This window comes from Lonchura striata, chromosome 18 (genome assembly GCF_050655825.1).
Source record: "Lonchura striata isolate lonStrDom1 chromosome 18, ASM5065582v1, whole genome shotgun sequence".
Lineage (NCBI taxonomy): Eukaryota > Metazoa > Chordata > Aves > Passeriformes > Estrildidae > Lonchura > Lonchura striata.
Genome location: NC_140720.1, coordinates 13,554,742 through 13,568,755, shown reverse-complemented (window position 1 = coordinate 13,568,755; position 14,014 = coordinate 13,554,742). Strand labels below are relative to the sequence as shown.

General features: G+C 44.8%; 1 protein-coding gene across 1 annotated transcript; it reads right to left on the bottom strand.

The window, feature by feature from the left end:
* Positions 1-157: 157 nt before the first annotated feature.
* CYBC1 (cytochrome b-245 chaperone 1) lies at positions 158-12,881 on the bottom strand. The gene is made up of 7 exons (XM_021535825.4): positions 12,712-12,881; positions 10,453-10,583; positions 9,359-9,400; positions 8,064-8,137; positions 7,076-7,172; positions 5,194-5,338; positions 158-4,198 (listed from the first exon to the last, which is right to left on the bottom strand). Exons 2-7 carry the CDS (start codon positions 10,535-10,537, stop codon positions 4,072-4,074), a joined length of 570 nt encoding a protein of 189 aa, XP_021391500.2. The 5' UTR covers positions 10,538-10,583; positions 12,712-12,881; the 3' UTR covers positions 158-4,071.
* Positions 12,882-14,014: the final 1,133 nt, after the last annotated feature.

Here is a 14,014-nt window from a genome sequence, read left to right as displayed (position 1 = left end):
AAAATTGGATCCATTAGCTTATATGGAAATGAAATCTGGACTGCTGCAAGAATGTTGGCAGGGTCATTTCTAAGCAGGTATTTGGGCTTATTCTATTCTTCCTCCCCCTCATTAACTCCTTCAGTAGATCTGTTCCCAGTAATAATTTAGACAGCCATTAATATTTTAATAATTTTAATTAAAAACAATACAAAATACTACAGCAATGCAAAACAAGTTATCAAAGTTGATTCTATCAATGAACGTTTTTTTTAAAAAAAGACAATACAACAAGGCCTTGCTGAAATTCTACTTGCAATTTTAAAGTTAAAAAAAAAGGCATTTTCCAGAAATATTTTTGTCTCAGCCATCTATGACACTGGCAGAACTAGCACTCTTTATTTATTATGTGAGCCAGCTGAGGTTTTATTATCTGTGTAACTTCATAAATACAGCCCAAGAGTCAGATCTCAGGTATAAATATGTGGATTTTCTTTGAGACCTGCACAGTTGATGCCAGATATGGGATATTTCATTGTGAAGTACTGAAGTACGAGGTTACACAAGGGTTACACAAAGCAGTGCTCTCCCTCTGCACAGATGCACTTGGCTTTTGCTCACTGCAGCAGCCCCAGTCCCATGCCACCACAGCCATGCATGGAAGTGCCACTGAGCTGCCCAAGCATGAGCTGAAGCTGCCAAGTGGCACTCGGCAAACAGTTACAGTGAAGGACATGACAGAAGGGCTGGTTTAGGGGTCAGGGTGTTAGAGCTGACCTAAGGTCTGCTATGCAGCTTTTAAAATCAGTAAGTCATGCAAACTACAGCTGTCCAGGCACAAGTGTCCAGACAGCCTGAGATGCAAAGGTTAATGACTACATCTGTGAGAGTCTCCCAGGAGTTCCTAATTTCCTAACCAAAACGAGTCTTTCAAGTCATTCCTTTGAGTCCAAGTCACTTCACAGCAGGCACAGGTAAGAATCTGTTTACTGGGCCTTTGACTTTGCTGGGCCCAAAACCATCCAGGAAAGCCTTCAGCAGAATGGTGAGAAGTGGCAGAAAAGGAGGATGAGAGAGGACTCATCCAAAAAGGGAAGAGTGAACCCTGTCCTGAGCTGCACCTGCTTTCCACAGTTCTGCAAGCTGATCCCCTTGCTGAGGAGTGCACAGACATTGCCATAACCAAATCCATGAGAACAGCAATTTCAAGTTGATTGTACATGCACACAGTTACTGCACTGCACCTGGCCATGTCTTCCAGCTAAAAATGTTAACGTTTTGGAGGGCAAGAAGCTCCACATGTGGATGAAGAGAAACACAAGAGAAAACCCCATCAGCCTGTGCTAACGCTGGTGCAGTGTCCCACTGGCAGGCTCAGATGGATCAGTGCCACAGGAAGCTCCTGGGTGGATCAGCCAGCACAGGCAGCACCCACAGCCTGCCAGAATGTTCTCAGGACCCCATCCTGCTAGCTCAGACTACAGAACACAGGTTCCCACTGAAACTGGACTTGTTGGTACAGTGACAGCTGCCAAATCCAAAATGGAAATGGCAAAAGAGAGGATGGCACCAGCTGCTCCAAGGGAAAGGCTGAGGAGTCAAAATATTCCTCCTAGACACAATGTGCATGGCAGCAGCCATCCCTCTCCTGCCCAATACAGCAGGATAATGAGGATACTGGAAAACACCTCTAAAGAGGTGATCCCTGACATCAACTCAACATGCAACTTACTCCCACAGGATGTTTTTCAACTATATGTCATTCCCCTTTCTATAGATTTTCAATTTTCCTTATATTGTTTTAGTCTTTGTCTAAGATATTGCATAGTCTGTAAGTGGAGACATGACTAACACCATGAATGCACAGCAAGCTCCATACACTACAGCTCAGCAGAAGCAGGACACAGGACGCAATGCAGGGTCAGACCAACAGATGCACCTCTCAAAAGCTGATTTTTAACTGGGGAACTACAGCGTGGTTTATGTCTTCCATGGAATGTCAGCTCTCATGGGAATACAAACGAAAGCCAGCAGAGCTGAAACTGAAGGCAGGTAGTTTTGTCTGGTTTATCGCACACCATGAATGCTCTCTGAACATCTTTGATACAAAGCAGCAGCTACCACAGGCTGAGCCCTGATGCTTACACTGTACCATTACATACTCTAGGACAGTACTTCCTACTGGAAGTCCTTAGAACACTCACTGTTCTCATTTTACACTGTGGGGGGAAAAGAGCTCTCCAAATCCCCAGTCTCATTCTCCTCTCTCTAAAATGAGCATCACCTGGGGTATACATTACAGTGGATTTAAACGAGGAAGGAGGAACTCTACACCCTGCAACATTTTTTTAAACAGGTTTGATGATTATACTTAGCCTACAGCTGTGCTGGAGAAAAAGGCAAATTTAGCTAATTGCCTGCAACCTACTTTTTCCACATTCATACACAGCAGCTTCCCAGTTCTGGTGGTGTGGGGTAGGCACCAAAAGGCCCACGATTACCCCAACTGAGAGGACTTTCAGGAACGTGTACTGGCAGAGGTCTGTACAGATACCTGACATGATTACAAGTTTTTTATCTTATTTAAAGGAAACAGAACTAGTTCTGTACTGCAGGCAAGCTACATGAACAGCCACGTCCCTGCTGCAGTGTGAGTACCTTCCACTGACAACAGCAGGCTCTGCCTCTGCTCACATCCTGGGTCTGAACAGCTGGAAGGGAAATCTTTGATGAGCAGGTGCTCAGCTGCAGACCAAACTGGAACACACAACAGGATGTGCCTTCTACCAAAAACTTTTCAGAGCCTTCTCTCTGTAGAGGTAGAGTGATTGGAAACAAGAACACAGGCTCTTTTAAATTCTGAAGAAGCTGCTGCCAGGAGACATTTGCTGCTGGCGAACCGTGAAAGCAGACAACACAGTTACCTCGTACCCTGTTCAGATCTCCTAGATGTAACTGTGTAAATATTTTCTAAATCAGACCATAAGATTCCTAAATAAAACCTAGTGAACTTCAGTACAAGCAGCTATAGCATGCTGAAGGAACTTGCAGCTTTTTACAATTTTTTCTTGTACTGACATGTTAATGTAAGCATGATGGAGTTCTAGACAGAATATGCTGACTAACAGAGGTAGCTTTTACTTTAGAAATACCTTGAAAAAATTTATATTTTAACTATTTGTGAAACCATTGGTCAAAACAGAGGACACCACACACCTGGAGTAAAACACAGGTACAAGTCAGACATTCAATCTATGCTACCTACCTTAAAAAAAGTTATTTAGCACTTCGGTATCATTTCAAGTAAGGAAATACTCAACAATTCTAAGCTACCACCTTGTTTGACATCAGTCTTTTCCCTATCTAAAGTTACACATGTCCCTGCTTCCCTTCTAAATACACAGTTTAAATGGTAAACATTGAGGTCTAGAAAAACATTGCTCTGTCCTACCCAGAAGTTAAGCAGAACAGAATTAAGGTAGAACATCCCAAAGACATTTCACCATGATCACTTTTCCTTTGCTATTTATGTCTCCTTGGTGAGTCTGAGATAAGTTAAGACACTGTTACAAGTTGATCAACCTAATGTTTAAAATTCCAAGAGAGGCACTCAGACTTCAATTTCCACATATATCCAATGGCAAGTCAGTAGTAGAGAACATAAAAGTGCCACTACTCTGCATCTCCTAATTGCATATATTAAAGGGGAAGCCTCAAAGCATTGTGTTTTGAGTTACAAATTCTACTCTTCTACATTTCATATACTGTACCTGCAGCAAATGTTTACAGTAAGCAGAAGTTTACATCTGTATCTTCATTAATGGAAAAGCAATTATTTCAAACCAATTCATTAATAAATAACTATTCCTAGACAGGTTTATGAGGTGACAAAAGTTCAAAAGCCAGCAGTGTCCACATGCAGGGTCTTGAAGCAGTTTAGCACTAAACTATGACAGATTCCATCCACTGTAAATGCACACGTTGAGAAATGCCCAGGTCAAGGTTGTGAGGGGTTTCTTTTTCTGAAGAACAATTGGAATATTTTCCAGATGTGTGAAAGCCTCTGCTTGCTTCAGTTAACAGTGACTATCATTATTTATCCTGTGGTTCATCTGCATCACTTGCCTCTGTTTCGCTGCTCTGGGAGAAATCTTGTGGGGTCTCTACTCTGTCCAGTTCCAGGAAACTCGTGATGAGTTTGGCAACTGCTTCCACATCACTGTGGAAAAGAAGAAACAATGGAAGAGTTAGTGGAACCACAGTGCTGACAAGAGCAGGCATGCTAATTCCTGAGAATAATTGCCTAGAGGGAAAGTCATAAGGGCATAGAGGGTGGCTGACAACATGTCACACACCAAGCCATTCCCCCAATAAATCAGTCCTTTCCCACTCCCTGCTGCAAGGCTCCTTATCATCAATGCTTAAGATAAATTTTCTGTTAATTAATATACCAAATGTTTGCAAAGTAGAATTAATAATTAGTTCAGGAAGGCAACTCCAGCAGAAATGCAGCACTAAAGGGATCTTAGATATCTAAACATGATCCTGATAAGATGGTGTTAGCCAAATGTCTGCAAATGAAAACATTATGGGGTTTAAAAGGTTAAACTGAGTAACACAAGGTCATAACAGCAAGTCTAAAAACTGAGTTTAGTTATAATGATGCCTTGTGAAGGCTGGCCTAGAACAGAGGCTGGATAGAGTTAAAGAATAAAGCAGGGATTTATTCAAAGGATCTTCTCAATAGATTCACCTTGGGCAGCACGAGAGCCCAGCCAGGGCTGCACCCAAAATGAACCAAAATGGTCCCAAAATGGACACGAGGTCTCTCACTTTATAAGTTCTGCTCCATTTGCACAATGGAGTTAATTGTCCAATTCCAGCTTTAGCCCAGGCAGTCCCATCCTGCTTGGTTTTCTCTCTTCAGTGCACGCTGTTTATGCTCTTAGGCCTGAAATTTGTCTCATTTATCCTTCCTCCCCAGCTAGAGAAGGAATTTTGTCTCCCAGCTAGGAATTTGTTTTATCTCCCTACTCTTTGAAAAGAGCTCACCATCCCCTAATATGAAGCTCAGAAGTACACAGTAAAGCAGCACAGAACCTGAACAATATAAAAGCCAAAACCTGAGGCATCAATAACAGCTGGCAATTATTGACCCTCATGATTGGCATTTCCCACCCTACACGTTCTAATTTTACAAAGTCCCCCCTGCACCTTCTGCAGCCCAGCACTGCACTCTGGGTGAGCGGGTGTGAGAATCCGGTGACGAAGTGCAGCACAACCAGGTAACCCTTCCCGAAATAGCGCACGGCCTCCTCCTCCACGTTCACATCGCGGATCTCGCTCAGCACGGCCACCACTGCAAAGATGGGCAAAACAGGCAGAGTCAGCGTGACTGCAAACCCTCAGCACTGCCACTGCTGACACAGGGACAGGGTGACGGGGACCCTGCTCCTGTGATCCCTCACAGCCAGGGCAGTCCTGCAGCAGCAAACTGGTGCCTTGTGGAGGCTGGCCTAGAGCAGAGCCAGACAGAGCTAAAGAATAAAGCAGGGATTTATTCAAAGGATCTCCTCAATGGATCCACCTTGGGCAGCGCAAGAGCCCAGCCAGGGCTGCACCCAAGATGAACCAAAATGGTCCCAAAATGCACAACTGCTCACTGGGGCTCTCACTTTGATCAGTTCTGCTCCATTTGCATATTGGAGTTCATTGTCCAATTCCAGCTTTAGCCCATCAAGTCCCATCCTTCCCTCTTCAGTCGACATTGTTTATGGTCTTGGGCCTGAAATTTGGATCATTTGTCCTTGGTGCCCAGCTGGAGAAGGAATTGTTTTGTCTCCCTACTCTGTGCAGAGAGCTCACCATTCCCTTATATGAAGCCCAGACCCACACACTAAAGCATCTGAAAAATATAAAAGCTAAAACTTGAGGTATCAAAACAGCTGCTGAGCTGCTCAGGCAAAAGAAACATGTACAGGGTGTGACTGCAGCACACTGTAGTTGGGACAGGCCCTAAGGGAAAAGATACAGCCAGCCAGGCACTGGGGAGCAACCCAGTACTACTTCTGTTTCCCATTTGCTTTAATGGTAGTTTTAATTAGTTTTCTGTATGGAATAGGCAAACAGGAGTTCAGTTTACTAAGACTGAACTAATACTGAAACATTTAACTGCTCAGAACACCTGCTGATCTCTGAATCTTCACATGAATGGTACCTAAACCAGATACTATCACGGAGGAAGAGATAACCTCAGCTCTCCATTGTAAACATGTATCCTAAAGGAAAGCTCAGAATCATTAAACAGCCTTCTCTCCACATATTTTATCTTTCATCTCCAAAATGAACTCTTTCAAAACAAATTCAGCTTAAGGTCGTTCCAAATTGGGCCACTCTTCTTAGTTTACTGAGAGCTGATTCTATTAACATCAGGAAGTAGAACAAAAACTCTGCCATGGAGTTTTTGTCTACCTTTGCAACAGAATAAAAGATTCTTTTATCCTAGAAGAATAAACAGAGCTACCAGCTCACCACCATGACTCAACCAACTCACAGACCATACTGCAAATTCTGTTAATCCAACAAGAAGCCCAAAGGCCATCAGATCCTGCATTAAACCAAGCCTCCTGACCAGGCTGCTTTAAATGCATATTCTGTACCTGCAGGATGTAACATGCCTGCTTGCATATGGTATCTAAACCTTTGCCTGCTCCCCAAAGCAGATGAGATTACAGGAATCTCAGCTTCTGGATCAAAAATTGAAGTTTTTCCACCAGTCCCAGCTGCCAAGCAGGCTAGCCAAGGGCAAGGTAAACACATTAACATCCCAAAGGAATGGCTAAGATTATTATGGAAAGCAATGTCTAGGCCTACTTACTTTAGATTAAAATAATTAACCAGATGCATTCAGCACACTGAGAAAAAACATTTGGGCCCACAGAGGCAGATTATTACATCTGCTTCTTGGGAACAAAGCAGATCTGGAAGCAGATGTGACTTAATTTGAGTACAGAACTCCAGAGAAGCTATTAAATGGGCACACATCCATCTCTTCTGCTGCTCACCACATTTTCTACCACGGATGCTGCTTTCTCACCTTGTTCATTGCCTCCTTTTGACAAGGTCAGTATTTTTTTGTAGAGGTTGAATGTTTTTAGGCAGATTGTTCCCTTGTTCTTATCAAATACAGCTTCCTGTAAGATTGAAAAATAAGAATTTTCTTGAAAAGTCCATCACTAGCTATGCTTCAAAGTAAAATAAAAATAGTTCTACTGGAAAATAATCTTGGTAACAGAAAAATATACAGCTAGCTGTGTGAAAATCACAATCTTGCTCTTGGTTTTAACAGAAACTTTGCCATATCTCTTGTGTGACTTCTAGAAGAGAGTTAAAAGTGGGTTCATCGTCCCTCTTGCCACATTCTTCACGTAATAAAAGCTTTGCCTGGAATCAAATTTGAACACTAACTTGTACCTCACATAAGTTTCACTTCAGGTGAATTTGACATTCCAGTGCTGTACTCTATGGGCCAGGCTTACACAGACCTCAATATCCCAATAAAATGGATATTATTGATATGGGACATTAATGAAATTGGATATTTCATATTAATCAATGAAAAGAGGATCTCGTTCTCTTTAGGTGAGTTGCTCATTCTAACACAATTCATGTCAGCAGGGTGACAAAGTGCTCTCAATATCCACACGATTCTAACCAGAGGAAAACAGCTGAGCAGTTTGGAAGCTTAGAGCTCCCTTATTTAGTGGTTGCTCTGTCATTAACTTGAAGGCTAACTTCAAAATCATGTGGTGAAGCTGAATGTCCTGGTCATCCTACCTCTTTTATATAAGAGAACATTTTGGGCCAGGTCTCCCCTTAAAAATGCCCATAAGTTTAGCTTCACATTTTTATGCTTGTGTAATCAAAGAATTATTGCCCTAATTCTAGTCCCAGTATAGCAACCCAGAGGGCTTCCTCAAAACCATAACTTGTCTGGACTGAGCAAGTGTGTGGGGCTGCTGGAATCAGCATCTGCCAACTGCTTCCTACTCACAGACCCTCATTTCCTGAGTTCAGCATCTTACCTCCCACTGCTCCAGATTCTGGGCTGCCACAAAGAAACACCCAGCCATGTAGAAGAGCTTCCATGCCAAGCTGTCTGAACAATGCAAAAAATGCACAAATTCAGCTTTTTTCGACCCCTTCTTTGGTATTCAAACAATCCTGAAAGCAACATACTCCCTTTAAAAGCAACAAAAGGAGGAAAGGTTTCTCTGATGGAACATTTTTGCCTTTAGTTGTACTACAAGCTATTTTACAGCTCTTTCCCAGGATGAAAATACAGAAAGCCTGCACACTATTCAGAGTCTTCATTCACACTGGGCTTCAAACCATGCAGAATTTTAAGAATATGTATTATTGGCAAGGTTCTAACATCACATCTTTCTCTTCTGCACAAGCAAAGACATCTTAAAAGGCATCCACAAAACTGCCAAGCTGCTGTCAAACACCAAATATTTGTGCTGCAGAGGACAAGGACAGGGATAATGAAAATTCAATAAAGCAAACATGTTTCTGCATAAAAGGAAGCAGTAGGTCCTCTTGACAAACAAACATTTGCATTTCATGTCCTGGAAATGTTTACATGTCACAGCCTGAATAATTTGCTCACTCAGGCTTTTAACTGAAGGCACAGTAGAGCTGTGCTGGGATTTCAGAAAACTTTGTTGCAACGTATTAAGAAAAACAAGGCTGATTTTGCTCTTTAAATAAAAATACGTGGGTTGTATTGGTAGCACATTCCTACACACCATTAAGTTCTAACATTTGATGTTAACAGGATGCAGCACAAGAATCACAGGACAGCTTCCAGGACAAATCCCATGGATGGGAAGACAGCTGGCATTTGGTGCAGTCTGCTGTACTGCAGGGGGAGGAAGCAGCTGAAACTGTCTCATCCCTAAAGGTGCTTGGATGAGTAATCTCTGATAGTGATGATTTGACAGTTTCCAGAGAAACTTCCATCACAGAAAAAGTAATCATTTCATTATGGTGTCAAATAATCATTACCTGTCTTCCCAGGAGAGCTGTGAGGACCAGCTAATCACATTTATAAAACATTGAAAGTACAAAATGCCACAGAGTACCAATATCATTATTAAAAACACTTGCAAATGGAAAAGGAGGCTGAGTAAGAAATAGAGGAATAAAGCACACTAAGTCATAAAGGCAACAATTATTATTGGTTTTAATATTCACACCACAAAGTGGGAGAGGAACTTCCACTGCTTTTGAAGAGCCAGACAGAAGCTGCAGGTGAGTCATCAGCATGAAAAACAGATTAATAGGAAAGAAACCCAAAAAAGCGATAGGCCATTACCTGCACTATAATAAGCAGCAGCCAAACCTATGGAGGCTATTCCTAGGGGGAAAGAGGAGAGAATTATGACAAGTAAGCAGCTCAAAAAACATCTAAAATTCCCTAATGAAAAACATCACTTTGCAAAAACAGGACAAATGTGATTGCAACATAGATCACTATATGAAAGTTATTTTTTTCTCTCAGTATTTATAAAAAACTTCCATTCTGCAAAAGCATTAAAAGCACAGGGGCTGGGGTCAGAAATGAAAATTTTGTGACATTAAGTGGGAACAGAACCTCAGAGGGACTCGATCGAACCATGACACCATACTTACACCACACATACTACTCTTAGCACAGTACAACTTAGAGTGCTCACACAAACCTTACAATGGTTATTTTCCCCTTTAAGTGCTATGTGGAGCCAAAAGACAACTTCTGCAGTAAAGTTGTGTCAGAAACTGGCAGCTCTTTTCTCTCAGGGAGGAGAAAGCAGCTGAAGAGTGCCCCATGCCCCAAAGGCTGCTGCAACTGCAAAGATCTTCTCAACAACATCCCTGAAAGCAATGACATCGTGGTGTTACTGCAGTGGGATCTGCTCAGCTGGAAAGCAGGATAGACCAGATTTTCCCCAGCAGCTCTCTCAGTACAATCCTAACAAGTTGATTTTCCCTGCATATTCAGCAGTGTTTATAAAGATGCCTTTCAGAATATCCTGTAGGACTTCCCATTTCATACAGCATGGCCACACTGCAGTTTTCCACTCCTATAAAAAGATGTTTCTCAACCTAACAGCCCCTTCAGAAGCTTCACATTTCTATTGCTGCATGGCACATAAACCTTCTGTTCTTGATCTTTCAGGAGTCTCTTAAAATTCCATCCATGAGCTTCTGAGGTTCTCCAGATGAGACTGAAAGTCTCACAGTGAAACTGCCATGCTGAGGCTTCAGACTCATTTAGAGGCTATGAGAAAGGAAGAGTTCAAAGCACAATCATTCCTCTTCTGGAAAGGAAAATGCCTGGAAGGCAGGCATTTCACTAGGGGCACTTCAGGAGTTTATTATGACCCTCTTCCCTTAAAGCAAGCTCTGAAATGAATGCTGTGGCCTTACCAACACAGAGAGACCAGGATCGGATGCCAGGTGACCTCTTTAGGTGAAGATGGGAATTTGTGCGTTTTTCAACCAACATGTACATCTTCAACAGAAACTCCCAACAGCTCAGTTTGACTCATTAAACTTCACTGGACCAATAAAACAAAAACAAAACCAAAAATTTAAATAATTGACAATTTCACCAGTTTCCCTTCCAGGATTTACCAAGTCTTACTCTAGACTATAAAAGATACTCCAGGGTAAGAACACAGTCTTTTTGGACAGGAAGAGCAATATGTACCCTCAAAACAACCACAAAGTAAAACTGTCATGTTGAGAGTTGCGTAACAACAACAGGAATCTGAACTCTTGGAAGAAAGTTCTCATTTTAGGGGTAAAAGTCCCTTTCTATTGTAATCAGATTCCAGAAGAAAAATGTGAAAAACAAGAACCTGGAACAGCGTTGTTGCTCATTCATGCAGCCCTTCAAACAGATAAAACAGTAAGGGGAATGGAAAGATTCTTTTCCTGTGAACTCAAAGTGTTGTGTGAAGGGCTAGTCTGGGAGCTGGGCAGGACAGCACAGCCTTCTGCAGCTCTGACATGGGATCCCATCCCAGGAAGGGCTACAGCCAAGCACTGCCAGCATCCCATAATGCCACAGATGGTGTTCCCATCTTCCAAGACACCTCAAGAATACAACCAAGAGCATATTTGTCTGTCCTCAGCAAGACCATGCCTTCAGCCTAGGCAGAAACAGCAGAGACTAAAAAGGTACTAATTAAAACCAGTAAGAGCTGGGTAATCCCGTGCAGCATTTTCAGTACATTTTTACTGTTTTACAGCATAGCATCAAGAGTTATTTAGGGTGAGAAAGACCTTTAAGATCCAACCACGAACCTAGCACTGCCTGGTCCACCACTAAACCATGTCCTTAAGCACCTCACCTACATGTTTTCTGAACACTTCCAGGGATGGTGACTCCATCACTTCTCTGGGCAGCCTGTCCCACAGAACCAGTTTAAGGAGACTGGCATCAAGCTGCTGTTAGCTGCCCATGGTAACAGGTTTCCAGAAAATGCCAACCTTCATCAGGTTTTGAATAACCATGAAAACACGGAGAGAGCAGGTCTGAACACATCCAAGTTCTCACAAAAGGCAAATATGTGATTTTAAGTCCTTTAGTTATCCAGCTGTTCTTGGATACAAGAAGATGCTCCTGCAAATCTGGTAGTGTGGACACAAAGCTCCAGGGGAGCAGATTTAGCCAGGTCTTTTCAGTTAAACAAAAAGCACCCGCGACTTTGATTTTAATCTCTTAGCAACACATCTGAGAGCATCTGAAACCGAAAGAGCCAAAAGCACTTAAGCATGAGACAGGCTCCATCTCCTCCGGATGTCAAGCATCAAATTTTAATTTTCAAATGACTCCTTTGAGTTGTTCTCAATATACCGGAAAATACTTCTGCATCTACAACGCCTTCTCCTGCCTGTTATCAAATCCAAGTTATAAAATACATCAGGATCACTGCAGAAACCTCACTGTATTTAACAAATATTACACCCTACTTAGAACATAATTCTCACAGGTATCAGTCAAGTCCATTAATTCAAACTTTGATATCTCCCTCCACAATAATTTAGGGAAGTTCAAGCAGGCAAATGCCAGTTTTGGTTTAATGTTGGACACTCAACATCAGTTCATTGTCTCTTACAGGCTGCTGCTTGCAAGAGATAGACCTTGGAATAAAAAGCACCAAAGCAGCTTCTAAAGTTACATTTAACAAATAAATCATAAACACACCCTAAAGCAAATACTAAAGTTTTACTACAACAATGTTATGATGACAGAGAAAGAGGTGTTTTTGTGCTGCTCTTTAGTTTTATATTACAAAACTCAATTTTGTTTTAATTTGTCAAGTGTGACACTGAACTGTTCTCCAGCATCAAAATAACATTCTCAAGCTTCCTCCAAGCTCTCGGTTGAGAGCAAGCAAAACCCATTGGAAGAACTGAAATTTTCACCCCTTGAAATCTCCACCACCAGCAGCCATCAAGTCAGGACCACACATCAGCTGAATTTTCTTTACAGACCTCATTTTTCTTTACCTCCCAAGCCTGCACCTGCTCCCACCCCAGCCTGGCTTCCCCCTCAGACCCTCCCCAGCCAGGGACCGACCCTGCCAAAACCCACCCACGACCCGCGGCTTTTGTCCCCCCGCGCGTGGGGAACCCGAGGCTGCCCTTCACCCTCACCCAGCCCCGCGCCCGCGGTACCTGCCGGGCTCCAGCCGCCTTCCGAAGGGACCGCGGCCGCCTCCGCGCCCCGCGCCCTCAGCGCTGGTCCCGCCTCAGGGACGGACGGGCGCGCCCGCGGCCATCTTGGGTGAGGGCAGAGGATGCGCCCTTCCCCGCCCGTGAGGGCAGCGCCGCGCCAAGACACTCTGCCAGTACTCAGCATGGCGCAGAGGATGGGCCCTGAACCTCCCTTCCCCGCCCGTGAGGGCAGCGCCGCGCCAAGACACTCTGCCAGTACTCAGCATGGCGCAGAGGATGGGCTCTAAACCTCCCTTCCCCGCCCGTGAGGGCAGCGCCGCGCCAAGACACTCTGCCAGTACTCAGCATGGCGCAGAGGATAGGCTCTAAACCTCCCTTCCCCGCCCGTGAGGGCAGCGCCGCGCCAGGACAATCTGCCAGTACTCAGCATGGCGCAGAGGATGGGCTCTAAACCTCCCTTCCCCGCCCGTGAGGGCTGCGCCGCGCCAAGACACTCTGCCAGTACTCAGCATGGCGCAGAGGATGCACCATAAACCTCCCTTCCCCGCCCGTGAGGGCAGCACCGCGCCAAGACACTCTGCCAGTACTCAGCATGGCGCAGAGGATGGGCTCTAAACCTCCCTTCCCCGCCCGTGAGGGCAGCGCCGCGCCAGGATAATCTGCCAGTACTCAGCATGGCGCAGAGGATGGGCCATAAACCTCCCTTGCCCGGCCGTGAGGGCAGCGCCGCGCCAAGACACTCTGCCAGTACTCAGCATGGCGCAGAGGATGCGCCCTGAACCTCCCTTGCCCGCCCGTGAGGGCAGCGCCGCGCCAGGATAATCTGCCAGTACTCAGCATGGCGCAGAGGATGGGCTCTAAACCTCCCTTCCCCGCCCGTGAGGGCAGCGCCGCGCCAAGACACTCTGCCAGTACTCAGCATGGCGCAGAGGATGCGCCCTGAACCTCCCTTGCCCGGCCGTGAGGGCAGCGCCGCGCCAAGACACTCTGCCAGTACTCAGCATGGCGCAGAGGATGGGTTCTAAACCTCCCTTGCCCGGCCGTGAGGGCAGCGCCGCGCCAGGACAATCTGCCAGTACTCAGCATGGCGCAGAGGATGGGCCATAAACCTCCCTTCCCCGCCCGTGAGGGCAGCGCCGCGCCAGGATAATCTGCCAGTACTCAGCATGGCGCAGAGGATGGGCTCTAAACCTCCCTTCCCCGCCCGTGAGGGCAGCGCCGCGCCAAGACACTCTGCCAGTACTCAGCATGGCGCAGAGGATGCGCCCTGAACCTCCCTTGCCCGGCCGTGAGGGCAGCGCCG